The sequence below is a fragment of the Ursus arctos genome, unplaced genomic scaffold (genome assembly GCF_023065955.2).
Source record: "Ursus arctos isolate Adak ecotype North America unplaced genomic scaffold, UrsArc2.0 scaffold_1, whole genome shotgun sequence".
NCBI lineage: Eukaryota > Metazoa > Chordata > Mammalia > Carnivora > Ursidae > Ursus > Ursus arctos.
The window spans coordinates 108,347,941-108,372,478 of record NW_026622763.1 but is presented as its reverse complement, the minus strand read 5'-3'; the positions used below and the strand labels follow the sequence as shown (position 1 = coordinate 108,372,478).

Below are 24,538 nucleotides of genomic sequence, written 5' to 3'. Positions count from 1 at the left end.
GCTGCAAGCCGCTGGGAGAGGCAGGATCTGGTCACGTGGGCCCTGCTCTCTGCCCACAGCCGACCCCTCCCCTGCCATCCTCAGAAGCCCCCAGCACAAGGCGTGGATTGTGGCCACATCCCAGCAGGGGAGGGGGAGCAGGGGCTGGGCCAGGCCGGAGAGGACAAGCTCTCTGCTTCCAGCACAAACTGACCCCCTGAGCCTTTGGGACCCCCCTCCCCGAGCCTCAGTGTCCTGCTGTGTGAACGGGGGTGCCTACACGTACCTCAAGGATCCCAGATCAGACCTGTGTGAGGTGCCAGAGGGATCCGAGGGGCCCCAAAGCTCCGTGCGTGTGGATCCCCGCTCTGCCGTGTCCCCCTAACTGGCCTGCCCCACTGCCTTCTCTCCCTGGCACCCCTGCCTACCTTCCTCTGTTTGTGCTTCTCCCCCATCGCCTGCCTCTCCCGTCCGTTCCTGCACACCCACGGGGGAAGCTGCGGTCCAGATGCCCCATCTCCTCCACCCCGGTGGGCCCGTGCCCTCACCTCTCTGTGGTCTCACGCAGCTCGGCCAGCTGTATGCGGAGCGCGGTGACCTGTCTCCACAGGAGGAGGAAGTCTTGGGGTCCCCCCGAGCGTGTGCTCTGGCTCTGAAAGCAAGAGGCTGGAGTCCGTTTCAGGCGTGGGAGGTGAGAGGAGCCCTGCCACCCCACTCACCCTCTCCACACACCCCCTCCTCCAGATGCCAAGCTGGGTTGGCGCCCATGGCAGGGAGCAGACTCGGCATCACCTATGGTCCTGCAGCCCCTTTCCCATGGGCTTATCTTCCCAAATAACACCAATCGCCTGCTTCCTGGGGGGCAGTGCTCACTCCCTCACCCAGAGGACTTGGGGAGGTGACCATATCCAGATCCTGCCCAGAACCAGGACTCCCCCAGCCTGGTCTCCCTGCTGGGGTGGGAAGCACTTCCGCAGCCCTCAGCAATGCGCCTCCCACCCCCGCCAGCGTAGAGGGCAGGCTTCCCTTCCTCCCCCGCACCAGGAGAACAGCTCTTACTCTAGGGGAACCCCTAACACGGCCAGGTGTAGGGCTCAGTCCTTGAAGGTGCCAGGGCCACAGAAACGGGGGGGGGGGGGAAGCCGCCCGCTGAGACTGGGCGGAGTGAAGTCAGGTGTTAATGGCGGAGCGGGAGGCCACTGCAGGACTGTGGGGGAGGGACCGGGGACAGAGTTGGGGGCAGTAACGGGTCGAGCCGTGTGTGGCCAGCAATGCCAGCCTTTCAGGGAACTGAGCTGAAGCCCAGGGGTCCTGGGTCTCCATACCACCTTCCCAGTCCCTGCACTTGGCTGTGTCCTGAGTGCTGAGCTCCCGCAACCCCAGAGGGCTCACCGTGTGCCCAGCGCTGCCCCATGTTCCCTCTGCCCTCCCTGCCTGTTAGGAGCGCCTCTCAGACAGAGTGCCTTTGCTTCCGCCGGCTCTCGAGGCCCACACACCCTCCCTCCTTCATGAAGCCTTTGCTGATGCCCCTGTCTGATCCCATATCTGAGGTCCCCTCATTGAGCCCTGTAACACTCCGCGGCATGCCCCTGCACGCCTGGGACCAGAGTTATCTGTCTACTTGCACTGCTCCCCCCAACCCCCATCGTGATCATCAAGGAGCAGGGCTTGGACCTGCCTCCTGGTAACACGGAGGAGTGGGTGCCGGGCCTGGCCTGGCCTAATAACTACGATGAACTACGTTACATTCCAGACCTTGAAGCTTCCGGAAGGCAGGCCTGGGCTGGCCAACGTGGGAAGGAACACTCAGGCCAGGATCTGGCGAGGTCAGGAACTCAAGAGGGACACAGGCAACCTCTTGCCAAACTCAGCAACTTGAACCTGTTTCCTTGACCACAGGGGCTCAGGGGACAGAGAGAAAAACCTGGAGCCCATCCAAAGGGGGAATCTGCCCACACTCACCAGTGAGATCTCAAAGCTGCTAAGTAAGGGGCGTCGGCCGTGACTGACCAGAACACACACGCACCCACGTACGCACGCGTGCACATGCACTGCCTGCCTGCAGGGCAATGCCGGGAGGAACCGGGATGGAATGTCCGTGTCCCCTAAAATTTGAATGTTGAAACCCAGTCCCCTGTGGGAAGGGATGTGGAAGTGGGGCCTTCAGGCTCCACCCTCGTGATAGAGTTAGCGGCCTCATAAAAGGGGCTCCTGAGAGCTCCCTTGCCCCTCCTCCGTGTGCGTGCGTGCGTGGGTATAGTGACAAGGAGCTGTCCAGGTCCCAGGAAGAGGCCCTGGCCACACTCGGAATGGTCTCTCCCCTTGATCTTGGACTTCCTGCCTCTAGAACTGTGAGCGTCACGTAAGCCTCGGTCTGTGGTTCTGTGACAGCAAGCCTGATGGTAAGACGGGAAGGGAAAGTATCTTCCCTGCGGACATGGGGCCACAAGTCGGTCTATATGCAGTTTTCAGTCTGAAGTCATATAACCTGGTGGCTTAAAAAAGACTCAGGATGAAAATTTGCTTCACTGTCAGAGCCCCTACGCACCTGTCAGAAGCAAACAAAAATCCTCTCTAGAAGAGACCACATCCATTCCAGGTTCCAAAGAACTTTCACAAAGTTCCAAGAAAAATAACCAGCTCTTGGTTTAAAATTAAAACAGAAAAATCGGTAAAGACACAAGGAAACAGAGCAGTATGATTGAGAGCCAGCAGAAGCAACAGAACCAGACCTTAAAGGACTGGAGATGTCAGAACGTGAGACACCCCGGACAACGCACCCGGTTTCAGTATGCGTCAGCAAGTAAACCAGAGGCTGAACCGGTGAGCTCAGAGTCAGGTGTATGGAAAAGAATCAACTGGAATTCTTCCGGATGAAAAATACAACATTTGGAATTTAAGCAAAGCAGGCACACTTAACAGAGCTTGGGCACCAGAGACAGACTGGCTGACCAGGGAGGGGTATTTGAGGAAGTTGTCTAGACTACGAACCAGGACGACAAAAGGAAGACACGCAGGTTCAGAAGCCTGAGGGGGTCGGGGGGTTGTGAGCGCCGCTGGTCTGTTTGGAGTCAGGAGGAGCAAGGATGAGCGCAGGCAACGCTCGGAGACGTGAGGGCTACTTTCCAGAAGTAACAAGACACAGCATCATGATGCATCCAAAGCACAATAAACAGAAAGAAATCTGCACAGAGACCCGTCCTAGGAAAACCACGGAACAGGCAAGGCCGGGATCTTAAAGCTGCCAGGTGGGAGGACAGGTTACCTTTGCGAGGAGGCCAGCATCAAAGGCCCTGGACGCCCACTTTCGGCAGTGAGTGACGGCGATGGCGGAGCCAGAGGACAAAGAAAGGATCTTTAAAGTATTGAGAGAGAACACCTGACGACCAGCGAGGCTTCCTTTCAAGGCCGAGGGGGAGACGAAGACCCTTGACAAGCCAATCCAAGCCGAACTAGAGACCTGTTCGTTTCCGCTCGGCAGTCCCGAGCCCGGCCGTCGGAAGAGGCAGAAGCAGGGACGTGGGGCTGCGTCTAACTGGCCCCCTGCCTCACTCGGGGCCCTGCTGTCAGCTGCTACCCCGAAGTGACGGACATGGCCTCTCAGTGACCCCTGTCAAGACAGCACCCTCTCTCTGTTGCCCCTCCCCTTCCACGCAGCAGGAGGGCCCGCCCAGCCTCCCACGGAACAACAACCACGGACGGCTGGGCACAGGGGCCAAGCCCTCCCACATGGCAGCCGTGTCCCGGGCCTGCGGGGGCCCAGCCGGCTGTCCTTTCCGCCTGATGCTGGGTGGGCAGTGCAGGATGGCCCTCTGAGGTGGGCTCGTCTGAGAGTCGTCTGTGTGGGGTCAGCCTGAGGCCCGGGCACACTGGACGCCCTTGGCCTCTGCTTTCACCTGGAAGCGGCCACCTTCCAGGCGGGGTCTGGGAGAAATCGTGCCAGAGGCACCTGCAGAGGACAGGGGGAAGGCCGTGGGGACACCTGCCCCCCTCTAGGGACGGCCACAGCTGGAGAGGCCTGCCCTGCCCCAGGCCGTGCCCCTTTCAGGGGCCTGTGTCCAAGGACAGAGCAGAGCAGAGGAGTGAGTGCCTCTTTTCACTTTGTGGCCGCAAGCCTAGCCGTGGGAAGACCTGGACCAGGAAAGGCAGCAGGGCATCATCTGTCCCGAGTATCTTCCCCTGCTCACGCCGGGGGGGGGGGGGGGCTTGCCATTAGTGACCAGCTCCCGAGGCCGCAGCCTGGGGCACTGTACCCTGAGCCCCTGAAGGGCTTAGGGTTTCAAAGGCTAACCAGGCAAGGCCGCAGGAGGGCTCTGCTGGCAACGGCCAGGGCCTGGGAGCAACGGTGTGGCCCCAGGCTCCTTTGCGTGCCCCCGACCCCCGCAGCCCGAGCCGGATTTAGGCCTACGGAGACCTCCTTCTCTCTCAAGAACGGGGCAGGCCGTGCCAGAACCAGGACTTGGCCCTGTGGTCTCATTCTACTTTCCAAGTCTGATCTTGGGGTCCTGCCTGCCTGTTCTCAAGGGAGGTCCTCCCTACCCTGGTGCCCCCACTCTGTAGACTGCTGTGGCCTAGCTGGATGGGGAACATGGTATGGCAGGAGGGCAGTGGCCTTGTCCTCCAGGAGGAAGCATGGCTAGAGCCCGTTCACCCGCTCCCGGTCCCCATGGCCTGCCCCTGCCACCAGCTGCCAGCGCTGGAACAGGGGTCCTCAGCCGACAGGCACAAGTGGGAAAGCACCTGTCTCTCAGTCCAGTGCTGCGTCTCCCTCAGCTCCAGCTTGCTCTGAAGACGGAGCACGCCGTGCGTTGTCCTGGCCAACTCCTCGGCCAGCCTGTCGTTGGCCTTCTTCATGTGCTCCAGCTGTCCCCGCAGAAGGGCATTCACCTGGGAGAGGCCGGTGCTCCTGGATGGGTAGAAATGGCAGCCGCCTGACCATGGGCAGGTGGCTTCTCCTTTGAAAGGCTCCCTGAGAGCCAAGCCCTATGCTTCCTGGGCCCGGCCAACCCAGCTCGGGTGTGAAGGTCCCCAAGCCACCCCTAGCGGCAGTGACCACCTGCCATGGGTCCCCACGGCTCTTCAAACGGGAGCCAGTATCTGGGTGCCCCCCTGGCACCCTCCTCCGTCTCTGAGACGCCTGTTCTCCCTCCTCCTCCCATGCTGAGTGTCCCCCTGTGCCCCACCAGTGTGCCTGGCTCCATCCCAGGTGCAGAAGTGAGCCCTGAGACACACAGGAGGGGTGGTGCTGGCAGCTGAGGGGACTGGGCCTGGAGGAAGGGCAGGGCAGTGGAGAGAGGGAGTCATGCACGCCCTGTGAAGGGGGCAGCCCCCCTGTGGCGTGGGGTCCTTTCTCCACTGAAACCGGCCGTGTTGGGTGGAGCAGCCCTCCGAGAGCCAGTCCTCCCAGCCAGGCTGCAAGGCTGCAAAAGGGACCTTCTCTGCTCCTCTTTGCAACCTGGGCATCACCTCCTCTTGGGTTGTGACCCTCACCCCCGCCCCCACTGTTTCTGAAAACTGGTTTTCAATATGCTTCTCAGCACTCTCCTTGTGTTTCCAGAGTCCCCGAGGATGAAGCAATTAACGGGAAGTACTCCGCAACTGTCCTAACCCCCCCAGGTCTGGAGATGCAGCCGAGGTCAGGGGCTCAACGCCGCCTGGCTGTCTTCCCTGCAGTGTGGACACATGCCTTTCCCTTCCAGGGACGGTGTCCTGGAGTTTGGGGGTTCCGGGGCTACTTCTGGAGAGCTGGGGTGACCACTGGGGAGGCTAGGCCACGACACATACTGGCCGATGGAGAAAAGAGGAGCCTCTGACCATGAAATCAGAGTGGCCTGAAGCCCAAGGGGCCTGGGAGTCAGGGCCGGAGCGTGAAGAAGGGTGCGGCTGGGGGAGCACCCATGGATACCCCAGGACTGGCTGTGCTGACGAGGGCCCCTGTCAGCTCAGGGGGCCTGCCTGCTGTGCTCACCAGAACACCAGCCTTGGTGGGCGCCGGGGGCCTGGAGGTGGCAGGCTTGGGAGTGCAGGGCCAGTGAGACCCCCAGACCTGTGAGACCTGCACCCCACACCTGAGGCCCACAGCCAGTTGGTCCCCCCCCCCACCTCTGCGCACTCCTTCCCCTGCCTCTGAAGCCTGTGGCCAACGCGTCCAGGCAAATCTGACTTGGAGTCGCTTTGGGAAGAGACTGGCCAATAGCCCTAAGGCACAGTGGGGTCTCCTGCCTCTGAGGGTGACTGCCGGTAGCCCTGACCGCCGCATCCATCCGGACTCGCCTCTGCTCAGCGGCCTCTAAACGGCCCAGGGCCTCCTCCAGGTCCACGCTGTGCTCCAGCTCCGACCTCCGCAGCCGGGCCTCGGTGGTCTCCAGACGGGCCTGCAGCTGCGGGGAACAGCAGCCCACGAGCCCACGGCTCTCGAGCCCACCAGGCAGCGGCGGGGAGGGAGGGCTCCCCCGGGCTGCCAGCAGGGCTCTGCTGAGGTTCAGCCCCCTCCCCCCGCGTGCTGGGGCAGGGGGCAGGCTTTCACACCCCGACCCTGTGCCAAGTGCCTGTGGCTGGCTGGGGAGGGGGTCTCTGGGGCAGGCCTGCGGTCACCCCTGCTGAGAGAGAGAAAGTGTGGGGCCCGCTGCCCCCCTGCCCCCGCCCAGTGCTGGGGTCTGTGTTCCCAGTGCCTCCTCCAGCAGGTGGGCAGAAAGCCAAGGCCACCATGAGTGGGCTTTAGCCCCCAGCGGGCCTGGTGGGGAGGGGGTCATCCGAGCTGGACCAGGTCAGCCCCAGAGCCTGCGTCCTTCCTGGCTCCCTGCTGGAGCCTGAGCAGATGGGGACCTGGAGCTCCAAGAGGACAGGAAGTGCTAGGGGCTGCCCCTCACTGTGCCGACCCAGAGCACGCTTGGGGTGTCTGGGGAGGGGAACTCAAGCCCAGCAGACAGGTTGGTGGGGGGCTGAGACACGGGGAGATCAGGAGAGCCAGGAGGCCAGGGCAGGGGCTGGGTGTCCACAAAGCAGTCACACTGGCCACCCTGACCCCCGCCCTGCCCTGCCCATCTGCTCTGGGGTAACATGGGGGAGGCCTGGTCCCTTCTGGCGCCTGCACAAGGCGGGAGTGCTGAGACGCCCGCGGGAGCTGGACATGTGCGCTGAACTGCGGGGTCTGGGAGTTCAGCTCTGACTCATGAGGCTTCCTCATCTGTCCGCGGGATTTCTGGCTTCTATTTCTACCGCCGGTTCCCAACATCTCCCCACCCTGTGCTAGGAAGGTCCCCCACCCCCACGACTGGGCCCAGGCCACAGACAGCCCTGGAGGGCAGGCAAGCTCGCTGACGTCCTCCTGGCCCTGATGGGGATGAGGACGCCCTTTGCCCTTCGTGGTCCTGCCCTGAGGGGCTCCCTAGGGGCGGGAGCAGCAGTGAGAGCTGGTGTTTAGTGTGGGGGCTGGTGATGCCGCTGATTCCTGGAAGCCCCGCGTATCCTGGGGCCGTTGGGCAGCTGGCACGGGTCCCTGGTCACGCTGGGGAAAGGGCCAGCCCCTGGTTCAGTCTTGGCTCCAACACTGGCAGCACAGCCCTGGGCAAGTCTGGCTGCTCTGAATCTCAGTTTTCTCTTCCGGAAAGTGGGGTCATCTACCCTGCCACGTAGTGCAAGGAGGACTCTGAAGACAGCCGTGGTGGGGTGGGCCAGATGCAGCAGGGGCTCTGAGCACCCCACACTGGGAGCTGGGCATCCCCGGCCCAGTCCCGCCTCAGGAGCCATCGAGCTCGGGGCAGCAGACCCTGCAAAGAGGCTCTGGCCTGGCAAGTTTCCTCAGCTTTCTGCCATGGTTTCCCCACCTGTACGACAGGAGGCACCCCCAACCCCACACTTTATAACCACAGGGCCTCTTGCTGTGGCTGAAGGCATTGTGGGTGCCCCTGGGGACCGAGGACCGAGGACCCAGGGGTCACAGCTGTCCTCTGAGGTCTGCACTGGCCTCGGCTCTCAGGGAAAGGTGGGGGGGTTGGAGCCAATTCTCTACGACCTCTGTCTGAGGGTTGGGGCCAATTCCTAGCAGACCCCAAAAGTGAAGTGCTGGGGCTGAGGGCTCAGGACTGACCAGGCTGCCCCCCAAAGCCCCCAGGCAGCCAGGACACATGGGCTGGGAGACCTGGGGGGACTTTGGAAGAGGTGGGGAGAGGGTCTGGACACCCGTCCTATTCTCACCCTGCCCTCTCCAGCCCATTTTCCCAACCGTGGCTTGCGGTTTCGATGTGCCGTGGCTGACATCATCTGTCATTCTATGTCCTAAGACTCGACAATGGACCCAGAGGTTGGACCACCAGTCCCAACAGGTGACCACCTCGCCGCAGGCCAGGCTGCCGCCGCCTTCGCCTGGCCACGCTCCCGGGGCACGTGCTTACCCGCTCGCTGAGCGTGTGGTACCGGCTGGCCAGCTCGTCCTGCTCCGAGCCTGCCTGGGCCAGCAGGTTCTGCAGCCTGGACAGCTCCTCCCGCAGGAGCTCGTTCTCCTCCTGCACGCGGCCCGAGGCGGCCAGCGGCTCCTGCGCCCCTGGGGGGTGGTGCCAGGCTCAGCCCAGGTGGCCAGACCAGGGCCTCTCCACCTCCTCAGCCACCGCACGCTGTCCCCACGGTGGGCCTCTGGGCCGGTCACTGGGCTCCCACTGCCGGTCTGCCCTGCTCTTCCAGTTCTGACCTGGGGCACCCTGGTGTGGGGTGTGTGGACCTCACGCGCCAGGCCTTCCTCCCTCTCCTGTCGGACGGCGGGCCACCGACGTCCTACCTCTCATCCACACCTTTAACCCCGACACAGCCCCAAACCAATTAGAGTGGAGGGTGTGGGAGTGGCCTGGACCCTGGGGACCCCCGCCCTCTGGTAAGCAGTGACAACTGCTGATTCGGGGTAACCGGATCTCATCTGAGTGACTTTTTCAACCACACGGTGGGCTTTCTTCTTCCTTAACACACACCCCATGAGCAACGGGTTTCCTCAGGAGCTGGACAGACCCTTACTATAGAAAGGGGTCTCGGAACCCACACACCAGCTAGGGCCAAGTTGCCTGACCAGTTGGGTGGCCCCGCTGCAGGGACCAAACTGGGGCCAGTTTCTCGGCTGCAAAGCGCTCTGCCCCACGGGGCCTGCGGGCTGGGTGAGCAGAGGGCGGGGCGGGGCGGGCCTGCTCAGTGTCTGTGCTTCCTGGGTGTGGACCTTCGGGATTTTCACTCATCTCATGAAACACACATACGACGAAATGAAAACCGGTAGTCACAAATGTGTCACAAACAGAAATGCAGCGCTGGACAGTCCTTGTGGCCTCATGGTAAGCAAGCTGTAGGTCTCGACATGTGACCCCTGTGGGTGACCCCGTGGGAGGGTGGGGTTCATGCCCCATCTCACTGCAAGAGGACAGGCTAGGAGGTGCCAGCTGAGGTGGGGCTGGGAACACCGAGGTGGACACTGTGGGGGCAGGGGACACCTGGATGCTGGACTCCAGCTGGTGGCTCTGTGGCTCCCCTGGTGCCCACCCCCACCTCCATCGTCACCCCTGCCACTGCTCGTCACCTTGGTGTGGTTCGTCCCCTAGGCTGCCAGCCACGATCTCACGGATTCGGGCAGGCACAGGCGTGGGCAAAGCCGGCCAGCCTTCCCCACGTACTGTCAGCGCCCGATCTTCTCTGCTGGCCGTGGGACTCAAGATGGTGTCCTCCAGCCTCTGAAAAACAGCCATCCAGACACGCTTGGGGCTGGCAGCTTTCTGGACAGCTGCCAAATACTCCCCTCCCAACGAGCCCACTGGGATTAGTGGGGGCTACCACAGGGCTCCCCCGCCCCGGCAGTAAAGTGTCCTGGAGAGGACTGCCTGAGGCTATCACCCAAAGCACATGCCTTGGTTTCTCTACCTGTAGAGTGGGATGGCACCCTGCCTATCCTGGCGGTGCTCTGAGCACTGGGGACCAGGAGAACGCCTACCCTAGCTGGTCACTGCGTCCTGCCCTCCGGCCCTGCTCCACATCTGCCGGGCTCAGTGTTCACGGTGGGTCTCTCCAGGGGCACTGGGAGGCATGTGCCCTTGCCCGGGTCATGGGACCCGATCTCCTGCCCACCTGCAGCACGCAGTCTCACCCCTTCCACAGGGGGAGTTGCTGGGAGGGATTGATGACTTTTAAGGATCTAGGCCCACCCACCCACCTCCCTTTAGGACATGGCCAGCGGCTCAGGGCTTTTCTCTGTTCACCAGGAAGGGCACGTGTGGGCCCCGGGAGAGGGCAGGGCAGGAACCAAGGGAGGGGCTATGGAAGGACAGTGAGGACAGCCCTCCTTCCTGGACCATCCAGAGCAGCTGACCTGCCGTGGGAGAGGTCTCAGTAGGTCTGGACGTGGGCAGGAAATCCCAGGGTCCTGGATACCCAGAGACTAGTGTTGGGAGGTCTTGGGCTCTAAGCTGACACGCTGCTTTGGCCCTGGGGATTCTGTGCACCGTGAGATGGGCAGAGCTGGGGAGGGCTGGGGGTCGCCCTCTGGCCCCCGAGGTCTAACTGTGGCACTGGCCATAGGAAGGATGTTCAGGGGCCTGTGAAACAGCGCTTCACTCTGCACGTGAGAGGGCTTGTTGTGGCAAGATCCCCGGATGCTTCCCAGGGGATCCTGGAGACAGATGTCTGCTCCCAGTGACTTTCCAGGGCTGCAAACCAGGGTCTTCCTATCACGCCCCACCCAGTCCCAGACTTCCGAAACTCACCACCATGTGCTCAGACTCACCCCTCCTCCAGCTTCCCAGGACCCCTCTCCCTGTGGTCCCTCAGAGCCTGCTCCCCCACCCTGTGACGCCCCCGATTTCCCTCCCAGCCCAGGGTCCCGATGAGTGACCACTGAGCAGCCTCCTACTGCCTGTCCCCTCCCTCCTCCGATAGCCTCCCGGCTCTCCCTGAAGTCCTTCTCCAGGTTCAGACCCCTGCACCTGGCTCTGACCCTCAGCCCCTGGCTGGCGGGGGTGGAGGGCTTCCTGGGTGCACCCCTGTTCTGCCCTGGTGCACTCTCTCTGTTCTTCCTTCGCGAGATCCCAACCTGCCATCTTCTGCACACACGCCTCACTCAAACTCTCCCTGGACACGAGGCATGTTCCACCCGGACCAGACTGCCAAGAGTCACCCTGAGACCTAGGCTCCTGCATGACACCTGGTAAGGCCCCGTTCGGATCCCCAGCAGCAGCCCAGTGGCTGGATGGTCACTGAGCAAATACGGCAGACCGACTTCCACTGCCTTCCCCCTGCAGTGAGAACCCTAGTCCTGGTTCACCTGGGCTCCAGCCCTTCTTCAGGCTGGAGCCTTACTTTGCGCAGGGATGTTTGAATTTGAGCCGGCAGGGGGCCTTGGGAAGGCGCCATCCCCCAACATCCCCCCCCAACCATGACCCCTTCAGTATTACTCCGGGTGGGAAGTGAGCAGCCTGCCTCGGGGGGCAGGGGGGGATGTGCCTGCTACCCTTTCTGGGCCAAGCGAGGCACGGGTGCCAAGACCATCAACAGCCTCTCCTGTCCTCCAGTGAGGAAAGGCGGCAGAAGGGGCTCAGCCATTGTCTGCCCTAAACCCTGTATTTGCACGCAGGGAAACTGAGGCTCAGCGGGGTAGCGAGACCCACCCGGCCCCGCTGTAGGAACAATGAACTGCAGGAAGCTCTCCCTCCGAGGCCAGGAACGACTCTGCCCCTTCGCCCTCCCCCGCCCGCCCCGCTCCCTCGGGCATCCGAGGCGCCACCCGCTAACGGGAAGGCAGCAGCGCGGCCTAAACTTGACTCATTCCTAACATTTACAGAGGGTCACTTATTAGCCGAGACGTCCCAAGAGGCGCTGGGGGCGTAATGGGTTCCAGCTGTGGCCGGGTGCCTGCGATGGGCCGCGGCCCAGCTGGAGCCAAGGGGGCGCGGCGGGGGGCGCGCGGCGGGGAGGGACCGTGGGGTGTTGAGGCGGGGAAGGGTCAGGCCCAGGAGGGGGAGGGGCAGGGGCAGGAGGGGGGGGCGGGGCCGGGAGGGGGAGGGCCACGAGGGGGTGGGGCCGGGAGGGGAAGGGGTAGAGCCGGGAGTGGGGCGGGGCCGGGAGAGAGGCCAGGTCTCTATCCGGGGCGGGCGCGGGGCCTCGCGGACCTCTGGGCGGGAGCCCGGGGCTCGCTGCTTGTTCCCGGCCGCCTTGCGTCTGGCCCAGAGAAGCTGCGCACTCCGAGCCGCTCAGCCCCGAGACCTTCCTGTCTCCAGACCCCGGCTGCCACCTGCGACCCTGCAGGTCCGGACGGGTCACCTCTTCTGCGGGCCGGGGGCCTCCACGGCTGGCCATCTGTGGCCGGGCCCTGGGGGGTGGGCGTCTGTTAGTCAGGGCAGTGCACAGGGAGACCTCTGGAAGGCTGCCCCTCCTCCCAGGACTCTCAGCCAGTCGGAGGGACGGACGTCAGTTTCCCCAAAGACCTCAGACTCAGTTGAACCCAGCCCTGTCCCTTCCTCCTGCCCCCGGCGCCCTTCTCAGCCCAACTTACGCTAAAGGCCACTGCAAGGTCCCAGCCCCTGCGTGGCAAGGCCCATGGAAACAGATCCTGGCCAAGGGGGCAGCACCCCCTGGTCCCGGTCCCCCCCCCATTGTGGCTATGTGGAGGGGACAGCCTGCATACGGAGAAACATGGGCTCCCCTATCTACCCCACCCCAATCGGGGCAGGATTCCCCTTAAGGAGAATTGGGCTGGGGTTCCTGTCCTGCCACAGCCAGTGCACCGCATGACCCCAGGTGTGTCTCCTGCCCCCAGGTCGTCCTCTGTGAAATGGGAAGGGGGTTGCTGCAGCTCTATGGAGGGTGGGGTGTGGAGTCTGGGACAGGAGGCCGCTTGTCGGTCAGGAATGGAAATCACGCAGAGCAATTTCACTGCTTCCTGTTGCTGGAGAGCAGCCTCAGAAGTCCCTGAGTAGCTCCCCCTGGATGTCCAGGCTGCCAGGGGCACCAGGACAGACAGCCCGTTACCCGGGGGGAGCGAGGATGAGTCCACAAGAGGACCCTGGCATTTTCAGGATGGAAGAGGGCGAGGTTTCCCCGCACCCGACTTAGGGAGACCCTTGGGTGCGCCAGGGTGGGTTCAATGAGCCCAGTGGCAGGTGGGGAGGGGCAGCAGAACCTCGGATTAAAATCACCACCCTGGGAGAGTGTCCGGTGGACGGTCCCGACTCCACCAGGCCACAGGCTGCGGCCTCCCGGGGCAGGGCAGACGGAGGGAGGGAGTGAGCGTTCAGGAGCTGTCCTGGGCCCCTGGGCGGGTGACTGGCCAGCGGCGGGGCTGGGCGGCTGAGCTCCCACAGTGCCGCCGTGTGGCCGCCGGCGGGTCTGCAGGGGCTGCGCCTGCCCCAGCTCCTAAGCTCGGAAGGGTGCGCGGCTTACCTGCCCCCGGAGAAGTGAAGGACACGAGGCCGGCGTTCACCCCTGAGGATTTCCTAGCGAACATTGTCACACCCGCTGTCGTGACCCGAAAGGGCAGGTTTCCCGTGCACTTTATGGGTGAGGAGGCCCACCCAAGGTCGTGTGCTCACAAAAAGCAGTGGGTCCCAGCACCCTCCCAGCGGCTGGAAATCGGGACTCAGCAGCCACACTGGCCTCAGGTGTCCTCCCCGGTGCGGCACGTCCCCGAGCCCAGGCAGATGGCAGAGGAACAGAGAGCCGGGCCTGCCTGCATCCCTCGGTGCGGGCTTGGCCTTTGCCAGGAGCGGGCACAGCTGGGAGAACACATCTGCGGACAGGGCCTGCAGCCAAGGCAGGGACCGGACGTCTGCTTGCCATCTTTCTGTGGCTTGGCCTGCTGCGGAGAGGGCCCTGGCCGGGGTGCTTGCCTGCCAGGCTCCACTTCCTTAGGAGAAAGAGCTTCTCTGTGTCTGGGGTCACAGCTGGCCTCTGACTGCTGTGTCTGAGCACTGGCCAGTGCATTTGTGGAGCCCCCTGGGGCCCTGGGTGTCACCCCAGGAGCAGGGCCATGCTTCTTATGGGTGGCAGTTTGGTCCTCAACTCGTAATAAATGGGGTCCGGGCCAGGCGTTGAACAGGCCTTTGGGGGTGAGGGGCACAGCTTGTCATTTATCTCTGAGTTCCCAGCATGATCAATGCTTGGCACAGGTCACCAGGTGAATGATGGAAAACACAGCCTAAGGGATAAATCACTAACTTACAAAATGATTTATATTAAGGAATGCGCGGAAGGGCAAGGGCCCTGTTGATCTTGTTTGCCCTGTGTTCACAGGGCCCACACGGACTTCCTAGAGGACGTGGCAGGTCAGTTGGACCTGGAAGGGTAAGCAAGAGTCCAACAGCTAGCAGGGGCACAGGTCAGCTGTCCAAGTGGAGGGAAGAGTGGAAGCAACAGCAGTGGGGTGGGTTCTCAAAGTCTGCATGGGGCCTGGCGGAGGAGGGTGCAGGGACGGGGGCGGGGGGAACAAGGCAGGAAAGGACCCTGTGGAAGCCTTGAGTGCCTGCCCCCTTGATGGGTGTGCAGCCGCAGTCCCCTTGGACCAGGGGGTGGCGGCGGGGAGAGCGGTGTTTCTGAATGAGGAGGGGGATGTGGCCCCTCTGATTAGCGTAGCTGGTTAATCTGACCCGCTCTGACGTGACCTTGGCTGCAGCAGGGCAAATAGATGGAAGACTTGGAGATGGGGCAGTGCCTTTGTCCCTGGCTTGCTTGGAAATAGCACAGGGCTTGGCCCTTGGCTGGTGACTCATGAGGGCTTGCCACACCCCATGATGCTCTCCAGCAATGCCAACTCCTGTCCCATGGGTGGGCCCTCTCAGGTCCCGTCCCATCCATCCCGTCCATCCCACTCACCTTCTGTCATGTACCCAACACATCGCTCCAGCAAGCCCGCCTTCTGCTTATGTGTCAGTGGTCTTGCTCTCTCTTTCAGACCATTCTTATTGACACAAACTGTTTTAATTTATGCCCCTCTTTAAAAAATAAAGTGTTGCTCCTACATGCCCCATGAGGTACCCTTGCAGTCAAGGTCACCCATGACCTCCAGGCTGCTAAACCCAGTGGTCCATGGTCTCCATCTTCCTTGATCTCTTAGCAGCATGTGGGTCACCACCTCCTCCCTGAAACGTATCCTCCTCATTGGCCCCCCGTCTTGGTCTCCTTGGCTGGAAGGATCTTGCCTCTCCCATCGTTAAGTGTGGGAGTGCTCCAGCCCCTCTTGCCATGTACACACCCGGCTGCCCACTTGCCAACAACTCCAAATGTCTATTTCCAGCATGGAGCCTTCCCTGAGAGCAGGTCCATAGGTCTACTTACCTCCCTACTGTCCCCGCTTGGATGCTAATAGGCTTGTCCACTCTAAGATGTTCCGAACAAAACCTCTGAGCACAGTATAGTCAAATGAGGTGTAGAAAATAATTTGAAAATGTCTACATGTTTGGAAATTAGGGTATTTATACCTCTAGATAACCCATGGATAACATCCCAATGGAAATTAGGAAACAGTTTGAACTGGAGAATAATGAAAATTATTATATCAAAATTTATGGGATGTAGCTAACTTGTTTAGAAAGAAAAGCATACTTAAAAAAAGAAAAAGTGGGACATGACACAGTTGCTGTGGAAAACAGTAGGGTGGCTCCTCACATAGTTACCACCCCAGAACCCCCTTCTGGGTGTATCCCCAAAACTAGAGAAGGAGGGACTGAAACAGAGACTCGCACACCCATGTTCGCAGCAGCGTAGTCCAGGCAGCCCAAAGGTGGGAACAACCCAGCTGTCCGTGAACAGATGAGCGGAGAAGCACAACGTGATTCATCCACACAATGGAGTGTGATTCGGCCTTGCTACGGAAGGACATTCTGACCGTGGCTAGCACGTGGGTAACCAGGGGGACATCGCACTGAGTGAAATGGATCAGCACAGAGGGAGAAATATTGCCTGATTCCACCTCTCAGGTCCTGAGAGTAGCCACGTTCACAGAGGCAGAGAGCAGAAGGTGGGCGCGTGGGGCTGGGGAGTCCGCGTTTCACGGGGACAGAGTTTCAGTTTGAGAAGGTGGGAAAGTTCTGGAGGTGATGGTAATGATGGCTGCACAAATTGAATGTGCTCCATGCCACTGAACTGCACACGTGAACATGGTTAAAATGGTAAATTTTATGTGTATATATATTTTTTGCCATAATTTTTTAAGAAGTTAAAAAAACATTTCTTAAGAAGATTTTATTTATCTATTTGAGAGAGAGAGAGCGAGCCCCTGCATGCACGTGTGCAGAGGGAGAGACAGAGGAGGTGAGACAGGAAGAGGGAGAGAAAATAAGAGGCCGACTGTGCGCTGAGCACGGAGCCCACGGCCGGCCTCGACCCCACAACCGCAAGATCATGACCCGAGCTGAAACCAAGAGTCGGGCACTCCACCGACTGAGCCACCTAGGCGCCCCGTTAAAAAAAAATTTTTTTTTAAAGAAGATTGCAAATTAATGAGCTAAGCACACATCTCAAAAAATTAGTGAGCAACAGACCCAAAGAACTGGAAAGCAAAGGAATGATAAATCTATACACTAACGAGATGGAAGGTGAAGTCCCGTAAAAAGGATCAACCAATGGCCGAAGTCAGAAAGACACAGGGTATCGCTCAGGGCGACCGACTCCTCTCGGCCTGCCCCGGATGCCCCGCATGCCACAGGAAGTCCTGTCTCCAGCCCTCAACTCCAGGGGCCGGCGGCCACCTGCTTCAGACCCTCAGACATCGAAACAACAGCGAGAACGTGTCGGGAACAACTTTTGTCAGTAAATTTGAAAATTTAGATATTGTGGACAAATTCCGAGGAAAATACCCCTAATCAGAATCTACACCTGAAAGAAAGAGTCGTTTCGGTAGCTCTTAAGGGGACTGAGTCTGGAATCATGGGCCCTCTGGCACTGGCCTCCCCGCCTGGGGCTCTCCCCGTGTCCGCCTCTGTCTGCTCTGGGTCCGGGCCCTCTGAGAACCCAGCTCTGAGGGGGCGGCCAGGGGCCGGGCACTCCAGGGTGCCAGGCAGGGGCTGCAGGGAGGGCTTCCCCAGGCGTGGGGAGTACGTTCAGGCCTGGTCCCACACGAGGCCCCCATCCGCAAGCCACACCTTGCCCAGGTCCCTCAGTTTCCCTGTCTGCAGCCAAAGGGGCTGGAGGAGCCCTGGGCCCTGCCTCCCCGTCTGGACAGGCCTATCTGGGCATCTCTTGGCGCCTGCCTGCCTGCTCACCCCCAGGGCGATGGCACCCAGATCTCCATCACCACAATGCAAATAACAGGTGTTGGCCAGGTGGGCAGAGCAGACCTGGGCTGGGACTCCTTGTGACTTTCAGATGACAGTTTCCCACAGGCACTGGGGATTTGGGGGCAGCCTTGTCTGCCAAGCACCCATGCCCACCGCCAGACAGTGGCCCCAGCCGGTGTCTCTTCCTCAACCGCTGGTAACCATAGCAACATGCTCTGACCCTCAAGCCTCTATTTTCCTGGAATCCAGAGAGGATGATAGAATCGTCCTGACTGGCAGGAGGACCCTACAGGATGCCTGGCTGAAAGTGTCTTGAAACTGTAGTATGCAAGCCTTCCTTCCCTCGACCTGTCCTCTCCATCCAGAGAATTGACACCCCTTGGGAGCTGGTCAAGGGCCCTTGTTTTGTCTTGTTGCATCATCTGATTCAAGTATCCTGTCCCATCACGTCGTATCCTGTGTAGGCATCAGTGTGTGCGTGCACATGTGTATGTGTGTGTGTGCCTGCGCGTGTGGAAGGTGGCTCCACCATGTTATTTAATCACGTGGCAATTGCCCACAGCTGGTGCCACCTGTGCTGTTTATGTAGGGCCACCTGTGCTCTTCTCTGGCCACCTGTGCTGTTTATGTAGGGCCACCTGCGCTGACTACTACAGCGTAGTCTGAGAGTCTAAGAACTGGGTTAATAAACAACTCTGAGTCAGCCGGGGCATCGAGGGTTCGCTGGGATCCCCGAGGGGTCACTCAGGGTGGGGACTGCCTGGCCGTGGTGGCCAGAGTCAAGTGATGGCAGTGGTGGGCACCTAAGGGGGTGAGATGGTGGCATTGGGCGCTGGACTGACTCTGGGAGGTAGGGAGTGAAGGAGAGAGGCGCATGGGGGTAGTTCCCAGCCCTTTTGCTGTTGTTGCTGTTAAGTGCTCGGAGAAGTTCTGAAAGTCACCGAAGAGACACTGGGATGAGCCATGCCCACCCAGCCATCGCGGCTCCCACACTCTTGCCTTCACGAAGCAAGCAGCGAATGAGATCCCAGCACGTGGGACCCCAGTGGGGAACGGTCGTCTGTCCCTCCCCACCCGCGGTGGGCAGGCTGTGAGCCTGAGGCTCGGAGAAGTGGGCTGATAGCCTGAGCTCGTGCGGGCACGGACGGGGAGGCTGGCCGCTGGGCTCAGGGCTCCCCGTGCCCAGTCCAGTCTCTCCCCAGGCCCCTCTCCTGCGCTGAGGCCGCAACTGTGTGTGTGCGCGCTCGTGCACGCACGCATGCGTGTGCTCATGCTGACCATGTGAGCACCCAGTGCCCATTGGAGCTGGGGAGGTGTGGCCTCTCCGTGCACCCTCCCAACGTGCCCTCGGAGCCTAGTCCCAGGAGGGTGCCGGAGGGCGGGCGCCCACTGACCTGGATCACGGTGTCCAGCCCCAGCGGGGACTGCTCCGCCGCAGCATCCCCATCGCCAGGCTCACTGGAGGCGGAACTCATCTTGGACGGGAGCGCGGGACTCGGGAGAAAGCCAGGGCTTGGCTGCCCGGTGAGTCTCCTCCCGGAACCCTGGCCGGGCCGGGACCCGCTTCAGTGCACCAGCCCCACACCTGCGCGGCACCTGGCTCCCCCGTCAGGGCGCCCAGTTGCCCCCTCTGGGTTGGCGACCAAGCGGCCAACTAAGCCCAGAGGCGTTGCTGTGGCAACCGTGACGCTGAGGATTGAGTTTCCCTGGAAACAGGCGTGTAGGCCCTGTTGCCATGCGGACTAAGGAACGCTGTTGTCTGGAAGCGGTTTCCTGGAGACCTGGAAGCGCCCTGGGTGAAGCTGTCCACCTGGGCGACCACACCCAGGAGTGCCGTTGGCTGTCCCCCAGCCCTCGCCCTGCACCCTGTGGGGAAGGGCTCCCAGCCTTCCAGGGGGCGTTCTCCCTGGGAGGACTGTGTGCCCGGGGGCCGCACATCAGCTTCCCCCTGAGGGAGAATCATACACTCTGGCTTTCTTTTCTAACATCTAGAAAAGAACTTAGAGGTCAGTGGCGGGATGGCGTCCAGCATATGGGTAGACTGAGCACTGGGAAGGAGAAACCAGCTGCCCAAGGACCAAAGGAGACGCCTGTCACCCTAACCTTGCACTTGGACACTTCCCTCTGGAGCCCCCCTCAGGGTAATTTACTCCATGGGTGATTTGTCCCACACTCGCCGTACTCCTGTCACTGAAAGCTTCCCAGAGCCACGTAAAGGACCGTGAGGGACACTCAGAGCTCACCCACTGGGGTGGTGGGACCCAGGCCCAGGGGCAAGGCAAGGTGAGGGACAGGCATAGACCTGTGTCCCTCTCAGCCTGGGCCTCCCGGGGCCTCTGGACTGAATCTGGCACCGGGCATCTAGTTGGAGCGTCTCCTCCACATGCCTCATTCCAAGCTGACCTCTCCCTGCAGAGTCCTTCTTGAACAGGGGCCGCCACTGGAGTTGGGCCCAGCAGCCGGGAATGACTGCCCCTTGAATGAGAGGAGGTCAGTGTGGGGACTCTGGGGATGTCCCCGAGACTCCCAGAGCCTGGGCTCCTCTGAGGCAGCCCGGGAGGATGGAGGCAGCCTGCCAGGGCAAGGCCAGAGGGGACCTGGGGTGAGGGGGGTGCTCAGTGGGAGTGCTGCTGAGGGACTGCTAGGGGCCAGGCTGTCTCCTCAAAGTGGAGAGTCTAGACAGGGTCACCTGTGCTCAAAGGGAGCTGCCCTGAGAAACACGTGTGCTCTGTCCTGGCATCCTCAGGGCCCTGCCCGCCGCCCCCCAGGAGGACAGCTCCCGAGTGCCCATGCAGGGACGGGTCTGGCTCTCCGGCTGGACACGGTCCCACCGGGCATCCAGGGCTGGCACGGGGCTCATTGGACAGGTCAGTGGAGCGGGCCTAGCCAGTCCTGCCCCAGGCCCCTCTGGACTAGCAAGAACTCCAGCTTCCGAAGGCACGAAGCTGAGATCCAGATTCAGGGCCCAGGGGACCCACCGCCCAGCACCCAAGGCTGTCTACAGCCCGAGGAGCTTGGGAGAGGTGTGCGGCAGGTGTCCTCAGGGAGGCAAAGGGGGGCAGCATTTCCTGTTGCTCAGAGGCTGGGCCTCATCTGACCCCAACGAGGTGGGCTCTGGGGGCCAAGAGGGTGTGGCCTGCCTCTGGTGAGAGTTCCTGCCTGGGGAACTCATGTGGGGCATTCGTGTCACGGTGGGGCGCGAGGGGGCTGTGGGGGCTGGCGTGATTATCTCTGGTCACTTTCAGGGAACTAGGAGAGTTCGTGGGTGGGACATCCTGCCCATGTCTCGCGCCCCCCCACCCCCATGTTCACCTCGGCCTATTCTCCCCTTTAAGCCCTCAGGCCATGCAGAGAAGCCTAGCGTGGCCAGCCTTCGCCCCCACCCCTGTACCTTTTCCTCCAGGGAGAAGCCCAGCCCCTTGGGACTTCCACAGGCCCTGTGCGTGACCCCAAGGCCTCACTGCTTGGTGTCTACGCTTGTGGCTCCTGGTCCTGGGCCATCAATGGACAAGAAGGAAAGCCCTCAGGACAGGGCAGCCCTGGGCCTGGGCATGGCCCTTGGGGAATGTTCTGGAATGGATGGAGGGTGTGATAGAGGTCCTTACCCTCTGTGGGATGGGCAGGGCTCAGGGAAGACCATGGCTGGTCCTGACCCAGGGCAAGAGAATGACCTCCCCTCTTTCTGTCCACCACCGGTCCCAGGGGCACCAGAATTTGCCACACCTGATTCAGACCCTCCCCGAGAGGGGAAGGGACCTCAAAACTTGCACGAAAGTACGGGCTTCCTGGTGTGAAGGCCACACCACTTCTGCCCTTCATCACGTCTCCTGTACTTGCCCTGACAGGACAGGGGCGGGTGCGGCTGGGCCTGCCGTGGATGGGACACGTGGCCCTGACATGTCCTCTGAAGACAGGTCACATGCAGGGCAACCGCAAAGAGGAACGGCCTGCCTCTGTCCCAGGCCCTCAGGGCCTCCGTCCCACCCTAACTGGCTCTAGGATCTGACCGGCTCTCAGTCTGTGCTCTTCAGTGACTCTTCCCTGGGGACCTGCCTCCCCCGAGGAGCCAGCTGTCCTCGGTGACAGTCCGTTGGGGGTGTGGGGTGCGACTGCTCAGGAGAGGAGTGGCTCTTGCCGGCAGCCACGGTTCAACTGACCCGGGTTCGTGGCCTCTGTCGGGCGTGTCCCTTGCAGGTGCTGGACAGGAAGCAGGCCTCGCACTCTGTGGCTATATTAAAATATAGGCCTCTTCTGGACCCTCGGGCTCGGGCACCACCCAGAACTGCGGACTGCTGCCCGCGGGGTGAGTGCCCCAGGCCACTGGCCAACCAGGGGACAGAGGTGGAGGTCATGCAATGGAGTGGTTGGATCTGAGACCTCAGAGGCCCCCCCTCCCCCCGCAGCCCCTGCCAGTCCCCATCTTGGGCTGTGGCCACACCCAGCCTCCTTCTCGCCTTAGAAAGCTTCACGGCTTACCTATCTGCTCCCTGTTGCCTCTGCCGCTGGCTGGGGTGGCCACCTTCCGGGTGACCGTGCTGGGCGGCCACGTACTTGCTTCTCCTTGGGGATCCTGAGCGTCCACAAACACCTGGACAGCAGCTGCAGCAGACGGACGAGCCGCACGTGCACCTTCCGTAAGAAGGTCTGCCTGCTTCCCGCCCAGCGCCTCCTCAGCACCCTCTATCACCCCTGGGGCTGCCCTCTCACCTCCCGCGGATGGAACGGCACAGGTGGGAGCGGGTGACGGCCTTAATGCCAGAGCCAGTCTCTGCGAGGGGAGGCAGCTGGCTGGGCAGCAAGCCCCCCACCACAGGCTCCTGGGCAGGTGGCACAGCCTCCGTGTCCTCCCCAGACCAGGGGAGGGAGGCCCGTGCTGGGGAGGCTGGGAGAGGCTGCCTGTGGGGAAGCAGACCCGCGGCGCCCCTGGGCAGTGCTGGGCGGGGGGTCGGGAGGGCAGCCCCTGGGACCTGGGGGACAAGGGGCAGTGATTTAACTACTGTGCTCTGTGCCTCTCGTGTCCGGAGACCCGGTGGAAGATGCCTTCAAGAAAGCACCAGCAACGGAGGGGCAGCACAAGCCCACGCACCACCGGCACTCGGCCGTGCGGGGAGCAGGGGAAGCCGAGGGCCGGAGCTGTCTCCTCGCTCTGACCACACCAAGCGGGAAATCTCTGAGGGAAGCCTGGACGGGGGTGCTGGCTGTGGTCACATCAGGGGCTGGGGACCCTTCCTCCCGGGGCCTGGCTCCCTTCTCTGCCAGCCCCCCACCACTTTGGGATTGTCACTCCTGCCCGGCTGGCCCCCCGGCCAGGTGAGGGTCCTGTGTTGAAGCTCGTGGGGCCCGGCCTTCGCTGAGCCCTCCTTCCTGCTCTGTCTGTCTGCTCCTTGCCCCTCCGGCCGGAAACTTCCAGCAACCAAGTGCTCCATTCGCTGCGCTGGTCAGCCGGTCAGACAGCCGCTCAGGCCTGGCCCGGTGACCCGGGCTGGCGTCGACTGCGAGGAACTTGTTTCTCCCTTCCACAGGGATTTTTAATTTGCCAGCTCCTGCCTCATGTCCCCTGGGGCAGCCTTCCTGAGTGACCACGGACCCTGGTGCCCGACGGAGCCATGTGGTGGGCGGGCCACAGAGGGCCCAGCTCAGCTGCGGGGTCCACACCCTGGGGCCACTTCACAGCAGCCCCAGTGCTGGAGGACAGGCCTCCTTCCTGGGGCCCAGGCCTCGACCCCACTAGCACGATGGCTCTCCCCACGCCCAGCTGCTCTGGTCCACCCAGGCTATACCCTGTCCCCCTACCCCACCCCAGCTTCCTTCCCAGCCTCTGTGCTTCCTGTAGGACTTCTGCCTCAAATCCCCCACCCACCCCTCAGGTGAGGAGGCCGAGGCCCACAGCCCTGATCGCAGGCTGGAGGCAGCTGGGAGGGAAGCGGGGCTCCAGGGAAGAGCCCGGGACTGGGAGCACAGGCGGCACCTCATTTCGCTGCTGCTGCTGCCACCTTTCCTGGGGCGAGCAAGGAGAAGGAGGATCAGGCGTGGCAGACACACATACGGGGCCTGTTAGGCTTGACTATTCCACAGAAGCAACAAATGAGCGCCCCCAGCCACGTCCAGGCCAGTCAGACACACGTATCGGATCCTGCCCACCTTGACTGTGTGTCCTGGATGTTGTCGGGCCACAGACCAGGCTCAGGCCGTGACAGGGCTGCCCATGGTGACCAGGACCCCATGACGATGGGACTGCAGGGCCCCCGGGAGACAGGACCAGGTTTGTCCAGCTCGGCAAGCATTGCTGTTCCGGCCTAAAGCCCACAGAAGCCACGTGTGGGAGGGACCCTCTGGTGCTGGGCACACCCAGACCACTCATCTCAGCAGCCCCTTCAGCGACGCCACACGGGAACTTGCTGGCCCACGAGGGGCATCGTGCGGAAAGCGTTGCTGGTTTCTGGGCAGCTGGTGGCCAAGAGGCTGTCGGCCACTATCAGGGCGTGGACGTGTCTTGGGAGCCCATCTTGTGCCGCTTCCTCATTTCTCTGCCGAGGGCTTTGAGGCCAGACCGGCCAGTGGCTTGCCCAGAGTCTCAGCAGAGCAGCTCCTGGATGTCTTCTCTTGAGGTCCGACCGTGGTGTGTGTACCCCTGAGCGCGAGGGCTTCGGCAGGTGCTCTGAGCACGCGGGCTGAGTGAGGCCATGAGGTCCTGGAGAGAAGGGCCTGCCACCGGGCCCAGAGGGAGGGGTCGCCGCAGGCATCAGTGGCTGGTTCAGACCTCGCTGACCCTTTTCAGGGCATCGCGCCTGGCCACTCAGGAGCATCTGCTTTAGCGTCTGGAGGCCGGCCCAGAGCTGCCAGCGCGGCCCAGACAGGAGGGCTGGGCATCTGAGCCGCAGCCCCACGCTCTCCGACGGGGCTGGTGAGCACAGGAGCCACGTGGCAGCGTCCTGGAAGAGGCTCTGACAGGCCGTCCCGCTGGGTGTGAAGCGTAGCCACTTCCTGGGCCCTGGAAGCTGTGACTGTTACAAGGTAGAGAGCGGGCCCCAGGTGAGCCGGAGCGGAGGACTGTGAGTGAGGTCGGCCGGGGCTGTGCATGGAAGCCTGTCCTCCAGGGGTCCTTGCAAGACAGAGGTGGAGGATGTGACACAGACACGCCTGGGGGCCACCCGGGGGACGCAGGCACCGACGGGCCTGGAGGAGGCAGGAAGGATCCTCGCCGGAGGTGCTGCGGGGAGCAGGGCCCTGCCACACGCTGATCTGAGACTTCCGGCCCCAGAACCAGCAGAGAATAGGCTTGTGTTGCTCTAAGTCCCCTGAGCCTGGCGTTCTGTCACAGCAGCCAC

General features: G+C 62.0%; 1 protein-coding gene across 1 annotated transcript in view; it reads right to left on the bottom strand.

The window, feature by feature from the left end:
• Positions 1-18,813, bottom strand: part of CROCC2 (ciliary rootlet coiled-coil, rootletin family member 2) — a 63,210-nt gene extending 44,397 nt beyond the window's left edge. Inside the window, 6 exon segments of the mRNA XM_044381615.3 lie at positions 528-631; positions 4,720-4,885; positions 6,253-6,359; positions 8,373-8,539; positions 9,533-9,683; positions 18,605-18,813. Coding sequence (XP_044237550.3) covers positions 528-631; positions 4,720-4,885; positions 6,253-6,359; positions 8,373-8,539; positions 9,533-9,683; positions 18,605-18,685 — 776 coding nt within the window. The 5' untranslated portion in view covers positions 18,686-18,813.
• Between the last annotated feature and the right edge of the window lie 5,725 nt (positions 18,814-24,538).